Here is a 20,651-nt window from a genome sequence, read left to right as displayed (position 1 = left end):
GGCATCAGCTCAATTGTGACTTGACTTTGCCTTCTCTCCAGAGAGGCAGCTTGCCCCTCTCCCCACCCCCAACTAAGCCGCTAAGCGGGCCGGGTGGACGCCTTGCGCTCCGTCCCCAAAGTTCCCAAGCAAAGTGCACTACCTAAGCAACCTAGAACCAAGGAGAAATTTCCTAACCTTGAGAACAATTAACCAGTGGAACGGCTTGCCTCCAGAACTTGTGGGTGCTCCATCACTGGAGGCTTTTAAGAAGAGACTGGACAGCCACTTGCCTGGAATGGTATAGGTCTCCTGCCTGAGCAGGGGGTTGGACTAGAAGGCCTCCAAGGTCCCCTTCTAGTGGTGGTGGTGGTGATGATGATGATGCCACCATTTGTCTGAAATGGCATAAGCTTTCTCCCTGAGCAGCGGGTTGGACTAGAAGACCTCCAAGGTCCCTTCCGGTGATGGTGATACCATTTGTCTGAAATGATATAGGGGTTTCAGGTTGGATTAGAAGACCCCCCCCCAAGCTCCCTTCCAGCTCCGTTATTCTGAAGCACAGGACAGCTCCGGCGTCAAGTACGAAATCCCCCTTTCTGGCTCCTCCCAAAGCATGACGGCTGCAAAGAGAGATGGGCAGAGGCTCGGCGCTCGCTTGAGCGCGATCCCCAGCGCACCCATCTTTCCCAACACGCCGGACCCCCCTCGGCCATCTTCCACGGGAAGGACTCCCACCCCACCCTCCTCTGCTTTTCTACCGCAAGCTGGCCATCCCCGCCCCGCAGAGCTTTGCAGGGCAAAGTAGCGGGACGCCGGCCCCGGGGAAGGCACTTTTCAACGGGAGCCTTCAAGCACCTGCCCATTCCCACTAGAGGTGGACTTCGGGCCGGGCGCTGACGTCACCCCTCGCCCTTACCTGCTTGCTCGTCGGCGCTGCCGAGCCCCGAGGAAGCCTCGACGTGCCTCCCGCGGCGGCAGCAGCAGCAGTAGCAGCAGCTCTGTGCTGGGCTTCGCGCTAATCGCTTGCAGAATCCCGGATCGCTCCGCTCTCGCCTGCTCAGCTCCGCTCCCGCCGCGATGTCGCTCCTGCTGGAGACTGTGGGCTTCTTCCTGAGCACCGTCGGCTGGGCGCTGCTGGCCGTCACCCTCTTCAACAGCTACTGGAGGGTCTCCAGCGTCTCCGGCAACGTCATCACCACCTCCACCATATTCGAGAACCTGTGGCAGAGCTGCGCCACCGACTCCACCGGCGTTTACAACTGCTGGGAGTTCCAGTCTCTGCTCGAACTGCCCGGTGAGCGGCGGGAGGCGAGATCCGGAGAGGGGTGGGAGCCTGGCCCCCGGGGAAGGGGGGAGGGCTGGCGACCCCTCCTCCCACCCCCGGGGATGATCGCCCTGGGGAAGGGGTCTGGGAAGGATGGGCGTTGTAGTCCTGCGCTCCCCAAGGCCGTCGGGGTGGAAAGGGACCCGCGGATCGAGGCGGATCGCTTGCCCGGATCCTGATTGAGCAGGGGGTTGGACTAGAAGACCTCCAAGGTCCCTTCCAGCTCTGTTATTCTGTTAATTGATCTTTCCCAGCCATCGATTAGAGCGAGTAAGGCGCATCGGTTTTCGCTGCTGTCCCCGCGCCCGGAGCCCTATCGGTGGATCCAGGTTGATTCCCAGATCCTGAGCCGGCTTTTGGGAATCTTCTGGGGAAATTTCCTCGGTAGCTGGGGTTCCCGGACCGGCCCTTCCAGAGACTTGGGACCACAATACCCATCTTCTGTGGCTGCCAGAAGATGGGGTGGGGAGGGGTCCGCGCTGTTGGGTTGAGCCGGCTCCGGCTTTCTTTGCACCCCATTCAAACTGCGTCTCTTCCCCGCTGCACCCCAGTTGTGCTGACTGGGGAATTCTGGGACTTGAAGTTCACACATCTTTAAAGGTTTTTCAAATTTGAAAAACACTGCCTAGACATGCAGCTAACGGGTACCTTCCTGACTTCGTTGACCACTACATAAATCATAGTCCGTCTCCTGCAAATCTCTTGCAATCAACCGTAGAACAGTCTTTTACCACTCCGTTTAATGCGACCAATTCAAAGCGTGCCACTTTATTTTATTGCAAACCTGAGGATTCTCCTTGAGTCTTTCTGTGAAGATTTACTACTACTGTACTTCCTCGTGCCGTTTATTCTGCTCAACAGGCAGAAATTCAGCAACGGTTTTTGCTGGGGACCCAAAAGGAAATTCCCCTTCCATGCCTAATACTGAGCCATTTGTGCAGACAGATTTCTTCGGTCATCGAGAGAGAAGGATGTTTTATTTTATTTTATTATTTATTTGGTGAAGAGTTCCTTTCCCGTGCCAACTCAACTTCTAAATCAGGCGAGAATTTTTCTAAGGGCAAAAAATAAAATAAAAAATAGCTTTTTTTCCGCGGCTGCGAGCAAATCCGTACATCCCTCCTTGTATTTCCCACAAAGCCAACAGGGGGCAGCAAGGAGCAGTTATCTGATCGCCGATAGAAAATAATAATTCAGATTAGAATAACTGTAAACGTATTTTTTGGCTATAATAGAAGTTCTCGGTGCCAGCCAAGGCTATATTTTAGGCAGTGTGCACATCGTTTTCCTGGTAAGTTGTTTGCGGAACCAATTGCAGAGGTTCAAAAAGGCTGTGGGGTAAAGTTGTGAAACTCTCATCTGCTGTTGCCAGCTTCACAGCAAAGATGCCTGCCCTTTGCAACTTTGCATGGCCGATTAGTTTGCAGCTTTCGCACAAATGCGGGGAAAAAAAAGTGGTTGGTTTGGTTTCTCCTTAGTGTGCTGTTTGAACTGAGCCAGTCTGCTTTGTAAAACATAGTTTATGGCTTAGCATCTTGTGTGAAGCCAGCACACCACAGTCAAGCCATCGGTGGCTAAATACAGGATGTACTCGATTTACGGCCACCATTGACCCCAAATTTTTGTTGCTAAGTGAGACAGTTAAGTGAGTTTTGCTGCGTTTTACAACCTTGCTTGCCACAGTTGTTAAGTGAATGGCTGCGGCTGTTGCATGAGTAACACGGTTGTTAAGTGATTCTGTCTTCCCCATTGACTTCGCTTGTTAGCAGGTTGATCACCTGACACCGGGATACTGCAACCGTCATAAAGATGAGTTAGTTCCAAGCATCTGAATTTTGATCGTAGGACCATAGGGATGCTGCAATGGTCATAAGTGTGAAAAATGGTCATAAGTCACTTTTTTTCAGTGCCATTGTAGCTTCGAATGGTCATTAAATGAATTGTTGTAAGTCAAGGACTACATGTATGGTAAAGGCATCCAGAGAATAAGTAGCCACTTGTGCAGTATGAATGCCACTCATCATGACTACAAGACGTCCAAGGTTCCTTCCAACTCTGTTATTCTGTTATTCTGATACCATTATGCATTAATGATCAAAATAGGTGGGTAAAATGTTCAGAGGATTAGAAACCTGACTGTTGTGAGAACCAGGGTTAATATGGACTAACCTGTTCTGTACCAGCCTGCTACCGGCCCTGCAGCAAAAGCAGGGACAACCCCTTTACAAACGGCAAGAGGCTGGAATAAAGCCTGCCAAATTTATTCACATAAAACAGAGCAAGACAAGACACCAACCATGAAACAGGAGCTAAGAAACAGGAACTATCCAAGCGGTTGCCTTCAGCAAACCAGCCCTCCCACACATTCCCCTTAAATACAGTTCAGGGCGTGGCCTCTCTCTGCCTCCTTCCGAGGAGCCCCATTGCCTTCCTCTGTTTACTCCTGATTGACTGCCTCCTGCGTCGGGCGTCCTTGAACAGGGCCAGCTGTGGGTCATCTTCATCCACGCTGTCAGGCTCACACAGCTGGGTCTGCGTCGTGACCAGATGAGAGGGGCCTGGCTGGGGGCTCTCATCAAGCTGTCCAATCCCCTCAGCAAGCTCTTCAACACCCCCCTCCTCCTCCTCTGAGTCGTCCGACCCAACTGCCGAACCCACAGGCTGACCCTGAATCACAACATAACCCAGGAAAAACCTATTTGCAAAAAAAGCCTCTTTTGACATCAATAGAGGAGGAGAGCCGTGTTAGTCTCTAGTTGTAAAAAGTCAAGGAGTCAGGAAGCACCTTTTTTAGACTTTGGATAGTCCTCGACTTACAACAGTTCATTTAGTGACCGTTCAAAGTTACGACAATACTGAAAAAAGGGACTTAGGACCGTTTTTCATGCTTACGTCCGTTGCGGCATCCTTATGGACCCATGATCAAAATTCACCCGCTTGGCAAATGGCTCGTATTTATGACGGTTGCAGCATCCCCCGGGGTCATGTGATCAACTTTTGTGGCCTTCTGACAAAGAAGGTCAATGGGGAAGCCGGATTTGCTTCACAATCGTGTCACTAACTTGACAACTGCAGCAATTCACTTAACGATGGTGGTGAGAAAGGTCGTAAAGTGGGGCAAAAACCTCTTAACAAGTGTGTTTCACTTAGTAACAGCAATTTGGGGCTCTGTTGCGGTTGTGAATCCAGGTCTACCTCTACTATATTTTATGAAAAGGCAAATGTTTTTGTGAGATGCGGCTTGTTACATTAAATACAGAGAGCGTCTCGTCTTTGCAAAAGGCGGGAAAAGGGTTACCTGACTGTTTCTGGTCGTTAAAGTTGTGACTCGAGATATATTTGTGTGTCTAAGTTTGTAGTCTGAAGGTTCAAACTGGTACAAGTAGTCCTCGAGTTACAACAGTTTACTTAGCGTCTGTTCAATGCTACAATGGCATTGAAAAAAGTGGCTAATGACCGTTTTTCACACTTACGTCCATTACAGCATCCCCATAGTCATGTGATCAAAATTCGGATGCTTGGCAACTGGCTCATATTTATGACGGTTGCAGTGTCCCGGGCTCATGCGATCTTCTGACAAGCAAAGTCTAATGGGGGAGCCAGATTCATTTAACAGCCATGTTGCTAACTGCAGCGATTCGCTTAACGACTGTGGCAAGAAAGGTTGTAAAATGGGCCCAAACTCACTTAACAACCGTCTCACTTAGCAACGGAAATGCTGGGCTTAGGTTGAGGACCACCTGCGCCTCATCCTGCGACATTTCTGTCGAGAAATCTCAGGGTTTGTTCCTTGCTCCTGTTCAAGATCTCTGTCAAAGCATTGCTCCGTTGCGTGGATGAAAATGGCTGCCGTTTGCCAGTCTCTGTCTGAGAGGAATTTGCGACAGGGAAGGGAAGACATTGGACGGGGTGAGGCTGAGAGGATTCAGCCTAGGACAGAAGATGGAACACTTGGCCTCAGACCATCCCCTGTTCAAAGTACAGCTGGGGTGGAAGCAAGGAAACAGCCCCATTTCTCCTTGCTTCCTGGTTAATATTTGTTGCTACGCCTCTGCCAACACAACAGGCTTTTGTGGGATTTTCTTCTGCCACAAAGAGGCAGGACAAAAGCTGAAATGGCGAGGTGATCTCCTAGGATAAAAGATCCAGAGAAAAACAATCAACCAGAAATGTGTCGGTTTTTCCCTCCTCATTTTTCGTCACCTTCCAAATTCCCCAGAGATGCCTTCACTTCTTAGGGTGGTACATGTTAGGGGTCTTTGTAACCAGACAAACCCTGAATGCTGGCTTACTCACCTGGAAGGACAATGAAGGGGGGTCTTCCCACCTAAAGAGCAGGGAGAGAGGAGCTGATTGCCGTGTCAAGTCTAACATTACCTAATTGTAGCATTTGTGAGATGATTCCGGGTCCAGAGAGCAGTTTGGTCTAATGATTAAGGCTAGAAAGCAGGAGAGCGTGAATAGAAATCCCCCCTTAGCCATGAAATTCAGTTGGGTGACTTTGGGCTAATCACCAGGAGACTGGGAGTTCTAGTCTCATCTTAGTCACAAAAGTCAGTTAGCTGATTTTGGGCCAATCACCTGGGGACTGTGAGTTCTAGTCCCACCGTAGTCATGAAATCTGGTTGGGTGACTTTGGGTTAATCACCAGGAAACTGGGAGTTCTAGTTCCGTCTTAGACACAAAAGCCAGCTGGATGACTTTGGGCTAGTCCTTCTCATTCAGCCCAACTCACCTCACAGGGTTGTTGTTGTGGGGGAAAGAGCGGGGAGTCTCTGATATGTATGCTGGCTTGAGTTATTTGTGAACTAATGAAGCTGGGATAAATCAAACAAACAATAAACAAAATTTTTCTTCTCCTTCCTTGTGACTGTGGCAGCTAATACTACGTTTCTCTATAGCCATTTCCCCCAAGTTAGTGTCCTGTCAATATGCTGGACTGCAAGTCTCATTATCCCCAGCCCCTGGGAATTTGGACAGGTGAGATCTCCATGTTGGGAGGGTTTCAGGTGGTGGTGACGGCGGCTAGCCGGCTGCATGCTTGTTTATTTTTTAAGGAACTAGAATTTGGGGTCAATTGCATGAGCTAGCCCTTTGTCCAGGGATTGCTATGGGGTCAATCTAAGTTGTTGCTACACAGGATCTTATTTTGTTCTGGGTGAAAGAAAAGGGAATGTCAGTGTAGGCTGAGACCATTGACAGAAGAAAACAAACAGGACATATTTTTTGGAGGGCGGAGTTTATTTGCTCAGCAGATAAGTCAAAGATGTTATCAACATTGACCTAAAGGTAACTCTTTATAAAAATAAACATTTGCTTTGGACACATGGGCAATGAATTCTTTTGGCAGGGACCAAGGTTTTTCCTCCATTTGCGGTTAGCTTCAATCTGCAATAAACTCTACCGGGCCTGGTTTGTTGTCGCTTAATCTAAAACCAGCCAGTCATCTTGAAATGTAAATGTTTGTCTCAGCACTTAGTTGAGTGAACCGTGGTTGAATCCGCCAACTCTTTCTGCTATTATATCTGCTTATACAGGCTGTCCTTGACTTACAACCATTCATTTTGCAACTGTTCAAAAGTTACTTAAATATGAGCCAGTCGTGTGCTGCAGCTGTCAAAAAAGCCAACGCAGTCCTGGGCTGCATTAACAGAGGGATAGAATCAAGTTCACGTGAAGTGTTGATATCACTTTACAATGCCTTGATAAGGCCACACTTGGAATACTGCATCCAGTTTTGGACACCAAGATGTAAAAAAGATATTGAGAGTCTAGAAAGAGTACAGAGAAGAGCAACAAAGATGATTAGGGGACTGGAGGCTAAAACAAATGAAGAACGGTTGCTGGAATTGGGTATGTCTAGTTTAATGAAGAGAAGGACTAGGGGTGACATGATGGCAGTGTTTCAATATCTCAGGGGTTGCCACAAAGAAGAGGGAGTCAAGCTATTCTCCAAAGCACCTGAAGGCAGGAAAGAAACAACAGATGGAAACTAATCAAGGAGAGAAGCAACCTAGAACCAAGGAAAAAATTCCTGACAGTTGGAACAATTAATCAGTGGAACAACCTGCCTCCAGAAGTTGGTGCTCCAACAGTGGAAGTTTTTAAGAAGAGACTCGACAACCATTTGTCTGAAATGGTATTGGGTTTCCTGCCTGAGCAGGGGTTGGACTAAAGCAGAGGTCCCCAATCTTTGGGGCACCAGGGACCAGTTACATGGAGAGAGCTTTTTCCACGGACTGGAGGGTGTGTGGATTTGTGTGCTACCTGCATCCTGCAATGGGGCTTTGCTTGTTCGTGCGGCTCAGTTGCTGGCATGCTGTGGCCCGGTACTGGTCCACAAACCGGGGGTTGGGGACCCCTGGACTAAAGGACTTTCAAGGTCCCTTCCAACTCTGTTACTCTGTTATTCTGTTACAATGGCACTGAATAAAGTGACTTATAACTAGACTTTGCACTTATGATTGTCATGACATCCCTAGGTTTGGAAGGTGTGTGACTCTGAAATCAAAATGGCTGGCTGGGGAATTCTGGGAATTGAAGTCCACACGTCTTAAAGCCGATAGGTTTGAAAAACATTGGTTGAACCTTTGGGAAGTTCATTCATGCAACCCTGATTACATTTAGTATATAAAATAATAATTAATTGCAATAATTAAACTTGTATGCATTCCTACCTCTCTTTTATCATTTGCTTATATATACAGGTAGTCCTCAACTTACAACAGTTCGTTTAGTGACGGTTCAAACTTACAACCACCCTGAAAAAAGTAACTTATGACCATTTTTAACACGACTGTTGCAGCATCCCCGTGGTCATGTGATTTACATTCAGATGCTTCACAACTCACTCACATTTATGTGATTTACATTTGGATGCTTGACAATTGACTCACACTTATGTGATTTACATTTGGATGCTTGACAACTGACTCACATTTATGACAGTTGCACTGTCCTGGAGTCACATGATCCACTTTTGTGACCTTCTGAAAAGCAAAGTGAATGGGGAAACCAAATTCACTTAACAACCGTGTTACTAATTTAAAAACCGAAGTGATTCACTTAACAAATGGGCAAGAAAAGTTGTAAAGTGGGGCAAACCTCACTTAAAAAAAATCTCGCTTAGCAACTTAAATTTTGGGCTCAACTGCGGTCATAAATTGAGGACCACCTGTATAAAATAAAAAAGATATTATTTTTTTAAAAAGGCAGTGGCAACAGCCGTGCTCATTTTTTTTTGTTTTTGTCTCCCCTCCAGCGTATCTGCAAGCTTCGCGGGCCCTCATGATCACCGCGTTGGTCCTGGGTTTCTTAGCCATTGTGAGCAGCATGGTGGGCCTAAAGTGTACCAAAGTGGGTGAAAACAATCCCAACGCGAAAGCCAAGTTGGCGGTTATTGGAGGCAGCTTGTTCATCCTGGCTGGTAAGCGGGGACAAAGTTTCTTTCTGCACTTGTCTCTCTGGCTCTTCTCGTTGGGTGGGATTATGAAAATACAAGCAGTTCTCGACTTACGACCACAATGAACCATGGTGGTGCAGTGGTTAGAATGCACTACTGCAGGCTAATTCTGCTGACTGACTGCAGTTCGAGTCTCACTGGCTCAAGGTTGACTCAGCCTTCCATCCTTCTGAGATGGATAAAATGAGTACCCAGATTGTTGGGGACTGTAGGCTGACTCTGTAAACCGCTTAGAGCGGACTGTAAAGCACTGTGAAGCGGTATATAAGTCTAAGGGCTATTGCTACTGCCCTCCCTCCCTCTCTTCCTTCCTTCTTTCTTTCCTTCCTTCCTTTTCCTTCCTTCCTTCCCCCCTCCCCTTCCCAGGGGTTAGAATGCAGTATTGCAGGCAAACTCTGCCCACTGCCAACAGTTCAATTCTGACCAGCTCAAGGTTGACTCGAACTTCCATCCTTCCGAGGTCGGTAAAATAAGGACCCAGATTGTTAGGGGCAATAAGCTGACTCTGTAAACCTCTTAGAGAGGGCTGTAAAGCACTGTGAAGCGGTATATGTCTAAGGGCTATTGCTGTTGCTATTGAGCCCACAAATTCTGTTGCTAAGCAAGACAGTTGTTAAGTGAGTTGCACCCCATTTTACGACCTTCCCCCACTGATTTTTTCTTGGAAGCTAGCTGTGAAGGTTACGAATGGTGATTTTTTTTTTGGCATCCAGTTTTGCTCACCCTATTATAAAAAATTTATTTTTATTTTTTATTTTATTTAGATTTATATACCGCCCTTTCCCGAAGGACTCAGGGCGGTTTACAGGGCATTTAAAACAGTCAATACAAACGTTAAAACAAATTAAAAGAGATTAAATAGCACCCTGAGAAAATTAAAACCCAGTTAAAATTAAAATTAAAAATATTCTCAGCCTGGGCCAGAGAGCTCGAAGAGCCAGGTCTTCAGGTCCCGGCGGAATGAACGGAGGTTGGGGGCAGTCCTAAGCTCCGCAGGCACCTGGTTCCACAGGGCAGGCACACCCACTGAGAAGGCCTTACCCCTGGTTGTTACCCGCCGGCAATCTTTAACCGGTGGCACCCTGAGGAGACCCTCCCTGTAGGAGCGCACTGGACGAAGGGAACTTGATGCTGGCAGCAGGTGTTCCCTCAAATATCCCGGACCCTCGCCATTTAGGCCTTTATAGGTCATCACCAGCACCTTGAATCTCACCCGAAGGGCAACTGGAAGCCAATGCAGCTCGCGGAGTAGAGGTGTTACATGGGAGTATCGGGAGACCCCCATCACGACTCGTGCGGCCGCATTCTGTTAATGTTAATGTTAAGACTTTGGAAAGAGTACAGAGAAGAGCAGCAAAGATGATCAGGGGGCTGGAGGCTAAAGCACGTGAAGAACAGTTGCAGGAATTGGGGATGCCTAATTTAATGAAAACAAGGACTACGGGTGACATGATAGCAATGTTCCAAAATTGGAGAGGCTGCCACAAAGCAGAGGGGGGGGGGGTCAACTTTTTTATTTATTTATTTATTTATTTATTTATTTATTTATTTATTTATTTATTTATTTATTTATTTATTTATTTATTTATTATTGGGACGTATATGCCGCCCTATCTCCCGAAGGACTCAGGGCAGCTAACAACAATAAAACACAATAATACAAATGTTTTAAAAAAAGATTAAACTAACAAGCCCCAGTGATAAAATATTAAAAACATTTTTTTAAAAAAAACAAAACCCTATCGTCAGTCCAGGTCAGCCTGATGGAAAAGAAATGTTTTGAGGTCGCGACGAAAGGACCGGAGATCCGGGGCCATCCAGAGCTCAAGGGGAAGTTGATTCCACAGGGCAGGCGCTCCCACAGAGAAGGCCCTCTCCCTGGGGGTCGCCAGCCGACATTGTCTAGCCGACGGCACCCTGAGGAGGCCCTCCCTGTGTGAGCGCACCGGGCGATGGGCAGGACAAGAAACAATGGATCAAAATTAATCAAGGAAAGAAGCAACCTAGAACTAAGAAGAAATTTCTTAACAGTAAGAACAATTAACCAGTGTAACAGCTTGCCTTCAGAAATTGCGGGTGCTCCATCACTGGAAGCTTTTAAGAAAAGACTGGACAGCCACTTGTCAGAAATGCTATGGTCTCCTGCCTGAGCAGGGGGTTGGACTAGAAGACCTCCAAGGTCCCTTCCAACTCTCTTATTCTGTTATTCTGATTGTCATAAACACATGCCAGTTGCCAGGTGACCAAATTTGGATCAGATGACATCACATGGGGATGCTGCAATGATCGTAAGTGTGAAAAAAGGCCATAAGCCACTTTTTCCAGTGTTGTAAAAATTCAAATGGTCACTAAATGAACTGCTATAAGTCAAGGACTACCTACCTGTATTCCTTTTGTTCTATTTATGAAGAACCATCCCTCATAGCTAGTAAGGTATAGTGCTGAACCTACAGGACAGAGAGCCATGTTCAAATCCATTGTCACTTATGGAAATCTACCTCGCAGGGTCGTTGTGTGGAAATCACCCATGTAAGTGCCCTAGAGCTTGAATTCAATCTATGTCCCATATATATGGAAGTTTCAAAATCATCAAACTGAGAAGCAGGTGACAATATGCCCCAGTTTAAACTTTAAAAAGAATTCCATTGAATTAACATAAGAATAGTTCTTCCGTTGGATATCGGCTTTGCCATTTACAGGTTGTCCTTGATGTACGACCACAATTGAGTCCAAGATTTCCATTGCTAAGCGAGACACTACTTAAGTGAATTTTGACCCACTTTACTACCTTTCTTGTCACAGTTATTGTGAATTGCTGCAATTGTTAAGTTAATAACAGGGTTGTGAAATGAATCTGGCTCCGCCATTGACTTTGCTTTGTCAGGCGGTCACAAAAGGGGATCACTTAAACCTAGGACACTGTGACTGTCATCAGTCCGTCAATTGCCAAGTGTCCGAATTTTGATCATGTGACCATGGGGATGATGCAACCCTCATAAAAGAGTCATAAGTCACCTTTTTCAGTGCCGTTGTAACTTTGGTCGGTCATTAAAGAAATGGTTGTAAATCAAGGACTACATGTACAAGGTTACAAGGGTACTCCACTAACATTTTCACTTAAAAAAGAACCATTGAGGAGAAACATTTAACCATTGATGATAGGAAACATGGATTTGATGTGTTTTCTCAATAATAATAATAATAATAATAATAATAATAATAATAATAATAATAATAATAATAATAATAATAATAATAATAATAAGAAGAAGAAGAAGAAGAAGAAGAAGAAGAAGAAGTTGGAAGGGACCTTGGAGGTCATCTAGTCCAATCCCCTACTCAGGCAGGAAACCCTATACCATTTCAGACAAATTGCTGTCCAGTCTCTTCTTAAAAACCTCCAGTGTTGGGAGTATTCACAGCTTCTTCACAGCTTCATTGCCACAATGCTTTCTATGGTTCTTTATTAGTTGATTCAGTTTGTATATTACTTGATTCCAGGGCTTTTTTTGTCATAGAACGCTCAGAACGGAGTTCCGGCACCTTTTTTGGATGGAACCTTGTAGGGTAGGCAAGGCGGGTTGTATGACATGTGTGAGTTCTGGCACCTTTTTCTTTTACAAAAAAAGCACTGCTTGATTCCATTTGTATAGCTGCACATTTGTGAGTCTTCTTCCAAATGAAGGCATTGTCCTTCTCTCTAGACCAGAGGTCTTCAAACTCGGCCCTTTTATGACTAAATGGACTTCAACTCCCAGAATTCCTCAGCCAGGCATGCTGGCTGAGGAATTCTGGGAGTTGAAGTCCATGAGTCATAAAAGGGCCGAGTTTGAAGACCCCTGCTCTAGACGGTCCCTTGGCCACTGGTTATCGGGTTTCCCAAAAAGCAAATCCTGTCAATCCACTCAAGGATTCACCGCAAAACTCTTTCTCACCCCAAATATCCTTTTTCCCCCCCCCTATTCAGGTCTGTGCGGGATGGTGACTGTTTCATGGTACGCCTTCAATATTACCCGGGATTTTTTTAACCCGCTCTTTGTTGGGACAAAGTAAGTATCCAACACCTGGTTCTAAGGTTGAAAAAAGAAAATGGCAGGATGGACCATTGATTGATTTGTGTTTTATATTTTATTTATATCCCGCCTTTTGAGCGGCCTGGTGACCTAGTGGTGAAAATGCTGGCCTCCCACTCAGAAAGTTGAGAGTTCAAACCTAGGTAGTGGCAGTTGTTTCTTTCCTAGGGTGCAAAGAAAAGAATATCTACTGTGAACTCCAGAGGCGTCAGGAAAGGCATCCGGCCAGTAAATACTCAACTCCAACCAATCACCCCACCTCTACCCCAAATTAAGGGATTACAGAGTCATAAAAAGGGAGTTATATTTATATCCTACCTTTATTTTTTTTATAAATAACTCAAGGCAGCGAACATATCCAACACACCTTCCTCCTCCTATTTTTCTATAGCTGGTGTCTTAATTTTAATGAGCCCAAAATGAGGGTTTTTAACAATTTCTTGCTCCTACTGCAGATTGAAACAGATTCTTTTTTTTTCTTATGGGATAGAACAATTAAGATGTTCCCTTCAGATCTCGAGTTAAGTTCCTACTTAAAGATGTTGTTTGCTAGGCGACTTTAGAATAGAATAGAATAGCAGAGTTGAAAGGGACCTTGGAGGTCTTCTAATTGGACAAATGGCTGTCCATTTGTTCCAGACAAATGGTTGTCCAATCTCTTCTTTAAAAGTGTTGGAGCATTCACAACTTCTGGAGGGAGAAGTTGTTCCACTGGTTAATTGTTCTAACTGTCAGGAAATTTCTCCTTAGTTCTAGGTTGCTTTTCTCCTTGATTAATTTCCATCTGTTGCTTCTTGTCCTGTTTTCAGGCACTTTGGAGAATAGCTTGACTCCCTCTTCTTTGTAGTAACCCCTGAGATATTGGAGCACTATCATGTCACCCCAAGTCCTTCTTTTCATTATAAAAAGGTAAAGGTTCCCCTGGCACATGCGTGCTAGTCGTTTCCGACTCTCCGTTTCAAAGCCGAAGAGCCAGCGTTTGTCCGAGGACATCTCCGTGGTCATGTGGCTGGCATGACTAGATCCACAAAAGTGAAATGTCAATGCATCAATCAAACAATAAATCAACCAGCCAACCAATCAATTATATTCCTTTGCTTATTTAGATACGAAATTGGACCTGCTCTTTATCTAGGCTGGAGTGCCTCATTGCTGGTGATGATCGGAGGCTGCTTTCTGTTCAGTTCCTGTCGGACCAACCCATCCCAGGACAACAGGTGAGAGCCAAGCTGACATGCCAAATACAGGTAGTTCTCGACTTATGACCCAAATTGAGATCCAAAACTCTGTTGTTAAGTGAGTTTTGCCCCAATTTACCACCTTTTCTTGCCACAGTTGTTAAGTGAATCACTGCAGTTGTTAAGTTAGTGACACGGTTGTTAAGCGAATCTGGCTTCCCCATTAACTTTGCTTGTCAGAAGATTGCAGAATGTGATTCACATGACCCTGGACACTGCAACTTGTCATAAATAAAGAGTCAGTTGCTGAGCATCTGAATTTTCATCACATGACCATGGGGATGCTGCAATGGTCGTTAAGTGTGAAAAATGGTCATAAGTCACTTTTTCAGTGCTGTTATAACTTTGAACGGTCCCTTAAAGAACTGTTGTAAGATTTCTGAATAGAATAGAATAGAATAGAATAGAATAGAATAGAATAGAATAGAATAGAATAGAATAGAATAGAATAGAATAGAATAGAATAGAATAGAATAGAATAGGAATAGCTTTGTCTCAGGCTTCCTTGCAAGAATTGGGGAATAAATGTAGCCACAGCCCTATTTTCTGAAAACTTATTGTATCCAAACACTGACATCTCCCTTTTCTGCTCTTAGCTACACGTATCCCTACAAAGCTCCAAAGGGTGGCATGCCGGTTCCCAGTACCTCAGTCTCTCGTCCCCGTAGAGAATCTAACGCTAGCAGTAACGGCCAATATGGTAAGAATGCCTACGTCTAACCCAGCATAGGGTGGAACATGACATCCCTTCAGATTGGATGCTTTCCTGGGAACGCAGAATGCCAAAGACTCTTCCAAAGATGACACATACCAAGGGAGAACCTTGTTTATCCTTCGGTTTGGACTTTCTTACGTTGTGAGGATGCTCTGAACCAAGAGATGGACTGAAGGCATGTTTCTGGATCTGATCCTGGACAATGCCACATTGGGCAAAGTTATTTATTGCCAAGAAGTGTATATGGACTTATATATATATATTGTATCGGTATAGGTATTCAGCATGGATGGAGATGGCTTCTCAGATTATCATGTCTCTTGTTCAGAATAACTGATGTTGCTTACGACCGGGTCTGAAACTCAAGTTAAATCACCTCCTGTGGTTTGTCACTCAAGGGGAGATGAATGTATGTGTGAAACAACTGATCCATGCTTGGAGGACATAAAAACTGGAGGCCTACTCGTAGTTAAAAATGCTTGGATATCCCTAACAGAGTGGAGATTTACTTCCCAATTGGGTTTTTAGGTTTCCCTCCAGTCAACACTCCTATCTGCTGTAGATGCAAAATTTTGTGTGAATGTATGTGTGTGAAACCTTTTTAGGGGAAAATGGAGGTTTAACCATTGCATCAAATGATACTGTTATTACGATTGCCTTAAAAAAAACTCCTCAGCACTGAAGCCCAAGTATCCCGGAAGACCTTAAATTTTGAAAAGCATGCCATGTTCACAACCCTAGCAACTTTACGTTGTGAATTCTGGGAGTTGAAGTCCACACATCTTCAAGTTGCCAAGGTTGAGACGCTTTGGGCTATGGCTTATTTTGATATGTTGTCTTCTGTGAATTGACTGTCTTGGGTTGGATGGCCTCAACCTATGGATATTCTGGTCACTCACCTTTCCCCAAAGCCACGTTCAGGAAGGAGTTTAGCAGCTGGCCACCTGCTTCCTCCATGCATCTAGAAAGCTAGTTTTGAGATCTTTAGAAGAAAATGGACCTGGGTAATTGATTTCTTCAGGAAGGAAATTAAGACAGAGCCAACAGAAAGAGGGAATCCTTCCCATGTTGAGATCTGACGGACCTTCAAACATCTTCATGGGCTTTGGTTTAGAGCTGCGTTTCTCAACCCTTGCAACTTAAGAAATCGGGATTTGCACTCCCAGAATTCCCTACCCAGAGGGATTCTGGGAATTGAAGTCTACCCATCATCAAGTTGCAGAGCTTGAGAAACGCTGGCTTAGAGGATTCATTCTTTTGATTATTATGCACAAGGAAGTTAAGAAGGAAGCCAAACAGGAATTTTAGCAGCACTTTTTTTTTATTTTGGGGCTAAGTATTGATCAAACGGAGGCGCTGAGCAAAGAGTAACTTGGCTTCCTTCCTACCCACCCAAGATTTGGAGCGACAGATTCATGAACACGAGCACATTTTGAATTGCGTCTTGGAACCACAAACTTTGGCTTCCTTGCTGCTGAGGAGTACAACTCAAGTATATTGTGATATATTTTTTTTAAAAAAAGAAAGAAGTAAACATGTCTGTGACCTGTTTTATATAAAAAGACACTTGTTTGCAACCACAGTATCCCAATGGGAATTGTTGTCTTTGGAATTTCAACAGGAAAAGTCGGAAAGGGTTAGAGTGGGAGGGGAGTCTGCAGATACATGAGCCAGTTTAAATGACTTAAGCGATGTAACCAGCTGGGGTTGCATAGCGCAGCGGTCCCCAAACTTTGTTGCTTAGCAGCCCGGCTGGGGAAAGAGGAGAGGAACCAGGTCTCATGAGCAGTGGCCTGGCATGCACATATGCGTGCCAGCCTGCCGCTCGTGCAAGTGGAGCTGCATGCGTGGGTGCACGCTGGGCCGCCTCTCATGTGGCCCGATTCCGAACAGTAGTGGGCCGTGGGCTGGGAACCCCTGGCATAGCGGAGCACACGTGCATTTCAACCTCACCTCTGGTTTGAGCCCAGCCGTTATCAATCACATTTATAGCACTTATATACTGCCTCACAGAGCTTTACAGCCCTCTCTAAGCGGTTTACAGAGTCAGCCTCTTGCTCCCAATAATCTGGGTCCTAATTTTACCGGAAGGAAGGTAGGCTGAGTCGACCTTGAGCCGGTCAGGATCGAACTTCTGGCAGTGAGCAAAATCAGCCTGCAATATTCACCACTATGCCACTATGGCTCCTGTTTATAGCAATAGCATTGTCTCCAACAATCTGGATCCTCATTTTAGCTTTCAGAAGGATGGAAGGCTGAGTCAACCTTGAACCGGTGAGAATCAAACGCCTGGCTGTGGGCAGAGTTAGCCTACAATACTGCATTCTAACCACTGCGCCACCATGGCTCTTAATCCAGCATCCGTAACAAGTATCTTACTAAATCAATGTGCTTCTCCTTCACACGTAAACTGTTCTGGTGGAGGATTTGAACTAGGAGTGGCAAGACCCGAGTTCTAATCTACCATTAGCCAGAGAAGACCCCTGGCTGGCTTTAGATCGGTCACATTGGACTGGTCTGTCCATTCTATACTTGGCTGTTAGGGGGAGAAGATCAGAAAGAGGGACTGTTCTGGGCACAGCCTTGAATTCCGCAACACAAGAGATCAGGTAAATCTACATTCTAAACAGAGGCATAGAATTAAGATCACGTGAGATATTAGTACCGCTTTATAAAACCCTAGTAAGACCACACCTGGAATACTGCAGCCAATTTTGGTCACCATATCACAAAAAAGATGTTGAGAGTTTGGAAAAAGTTCAGAGAAGAACAACTAAGATGATCAAAGGCTTGGAGACTAAAACATACGAAGAACGGCTGCAGGACTTGGGTTTGGTTAGTCTAAAGAAAAGGAAGAAATAGGGGAGACATGGTAGCAGTATTCCGGTATTTGAGGGGCTGCCACAAAGAAGAGGGGGTCATGTTATTCTCCAAAGCACCAGAAGGCAGAACAAGAAACAATGGCTGGAAACTGATCAAAGAGAGAAGCAACCTGGAATTAAGGAGAAACTTCCTGACAGTAAGGACAATAAACCAATGGAATAGATTGCCCCCAGAAATCATGGCGCTCCATCACTGGAGATTTTTAAAAAGAGGCTAGACAGTCACTTGTCTAAGATGGTATAGGTTCTCCTTTGAGAAGAGGGTTGGACTAGAAGACCTCCAAGGTCCCTTCCAACTCTTGTTATTCTATGCTATTCTATTCTGTTCTGTTTTCTATTCTATGCTCTTCTATTTTACATGTTGTCCTTGACTTAGGACCATATTTGGAGCCACAATTCATGGCTAAGCAAGGTAGTTGCTAAGAGAGTCGCGCCCAACTTTGCCATGGTTGTTAAGTGAATCATATGGTTAAGCAAAACCAACTTCCCCCATTGACTTTGCTTGCCAAAAGCAGGCTGGGAAAGTTGCAGATGACGGCCACGTAACCCCAGGAGGCTGCAATTGTCATAAATACATGCTGGTGGCCAAACGTATGTATTTTGGATCATGTGGGGAAGTTGCAAGAGCTGTGTGAGGACTAGAGGTGCATCACTTCTTTCCATGCCGTTGTAACTTTGAATGGTTGCTAAACAAATGGTTGTAAGTTGGGGATTATCTCTAATAAATAAGGAAGCAACTTTGGTATACCTTTCAGCAAGGTAGGCTTTGTCTCCAGATCTCCCACTTGCAGAACACCTAGAAAGACTAGAAGCCAGCATTCAATTTTATTATTATAAGAAGCCTGAGACAAAGAGCTATTCCATTCCCTCTTCTGTTCTTTACTCTATCTATCCCTATTCTATTCTATTCTATTCTTCTATTCTATTTATTCTTCACTCTATTCTATTCTATTCTATTCTTCTATTCTATTTATTCTTCACTCTATTCTATTCTATTCTATTCTATTCTTCTATTCTATTCTATTTATTCTTCACTATTCTATTCTATTCTATTTATTCTTCACTATTCTATTCTATTCTATTCTATTCTATTCTATTCTATTCTATTCTTCCATTCTATTCTATTCTATTTATTCTTCACTCTATTCTATTCTATTCTATTCTATTCTTCTATTCTATTCTATTCTATTTATTCTTCACTATTCTATTCTATTCTATTCTTCTATTCTATTCTATTCTTCTATTCTATTCTATTCTATTCTATTCTTCTATTCTATTCTATTTATTCTTCACTCTATTCTATTCTATTCTATTTATTCTTCACTATTCTATTCTATTCTATTCTATTTATTCTTCACTATTCTATTCTATTCTGTTCTATTATTCTATTCTATTCTATTCTATTCTTCTATTCTATTCTATTCTATTCTATTTATTCTTCACTCTATTCTATTCTATTCTATTCTATTCTATTCTATTCTATTCTTCTATTCTATTCTATTTATTCTTCACTATTCTATTCTATTCTATTCTATTCTATTCTTCTATTCTATTCTATTCTACATTCTATTCTATTCTATTCTTCTATTCTATTCTATTTATTCTTCTCTATTCTATTCTATTCTATTCTATTCTATTCTATTCTATTCTATTCTTCTATTCTATTCTATTTATTCTTCACTCTATTCTATTCTATTCTATTCTATTTATTCTTCATTCTATTCTATTCTATTCTATTCTATTCTATTCTATTCTATTCTATTCTATTCTATTCTATTCTATTCTATTCTATTATTCTATTCTTATTCTTATTCTTATTCTATTCTATTCGGCAGCAATGGGTCAGAATAACAGAACAGAGTTGAAAGGGACCTTGGAGGTCTTCTAGTCAAGCAGGAAACCCTATCCCATGTCAGACAATGAAATGGCCATCCAATCTCTTTTTAAAATCTCCAGTGATGGAGCGTCCACAACTTCCGAAGACAAGTTGTTCCACTAATTAATTGTTCTAACTGTCAGGAAATTTCTCCTTAGTCCTAGGTTGGTTGTCTCCTTGATTAGTTTCCATCCGTTGCTTCTTCTCCTGCCTTCAGGTGCTTTGGGGAATAATTGGGGTCCCCCTTCTAGGATATGTGCAAAACATACCGAGCTGGAACAAAACACTGTGTGTGCTGGTCAAATGATTATTAAACCAAAGTCTTATAAGCAAACAATGGAAGCACTTGTTGCTTGTGTTCGGTAGAAATAAGCTAACTTTCCGCAACCGGCGTGAATTTATTTTAAAAAATAACCGTCTTGCCCAATTTTTTTTTCTGTGGATTCACCCCCTTACTTTGATGACTTTAGGAAGAAAAATCAGGCAACACGGGGCTTGTTCTTATGTCATATTTTTCCACTGGGTGAAACACTCAACAGATGTTGTGTTCTCTTGGAATAAGTACACTTGAAACACCTTGGCAGAATGTTCCAAATTGATCTATTTAACTCCTAACTGGAAACAAAAACATTTCTGTTTTATTCACAGCCCTACCCCTCCGTACTCCAGGCTTACCCAACTGCACCCATTTTAAAACACTCGCTTTCAACCTGAGTTAAAACGTTGTTTTTTTCCCCTCCTGGCTCAGAACTCACGAGGCCAATTATCCTGAACCTTCAGCCTTCTCAACTCAGCATTTTTTGTTGCTTCCTCAACCTTTGCTCCAGCAAAATGCTAAAGGTTAAACCAAAAAAATAAAATAATAATCAATTGTTTCTGCAATACGAAACTTTTTAATCTTGACACTTTCTTGGTAAAGACAGGAAATTAATACCTCTCCTTAATCTTTTTTTTTTTTTTGCGGCCTCTGATGATAACAACTGAAACACTGGGCTTTATGTAATGACTGTACTAGATAGAAATGGAAGAGGAGGAGGAGGAGGAGGAGGAGGAGGAGGAGGAGGAGGAAGAACAATAATTTTAACTAACTATAGAAAAT

At 43.9% G+C, this 20,651-nt stretch overlaps 1 protein-coding gene across 1 annotated transcript; it reads left to right on the top strand.

Moving 5' to 3' along the window:
* The first annotated feature begins 626 nt into the window (after positions 1 to 626).
* Positions 627 to 20,614, top strand: LOC308676032 (claudin-15-like). The gene is made up of 5 exons (XM_081341738.1): positions 627 to 1,276; positions 8,568 to 8,732; positions 12,736 to 12,817; positions 13,948 to 14,058; positions 14,676 to 20,614. The coding sequence occupies exons 1-5, from the start codon at positions 1,060 to 1,062 to the stop codon at positions 14,797 to 14,799; spliced, it is 699 nt and encodes a 232-aa protein (XP_081197864.1). The 5' UTR covers positions 627 to 1,059; the 3' UTR covers positions 14,800 to 20,614.
* The last annotated feature ends 37 nt before the right edge of the window (positions 20,615 to 20,651 follow it).

The sequence above is a fragment of the Vipera berus genome (assembly GCF_964194415.1).
Source record: "Vipera berus genome assembly, chromosome: W".
Taxonomy (NCBI): domain Eukaryota; kingdom Metazoa; phylum Chordata; class Lepidosauria; order Squamata; family Viperidae; genus Vipera; species Vipera berus.
Note: the sequence above shows the minus strand (reverse complement) of the source record. Positions and strands in the feature narration are given on the sequence as shown.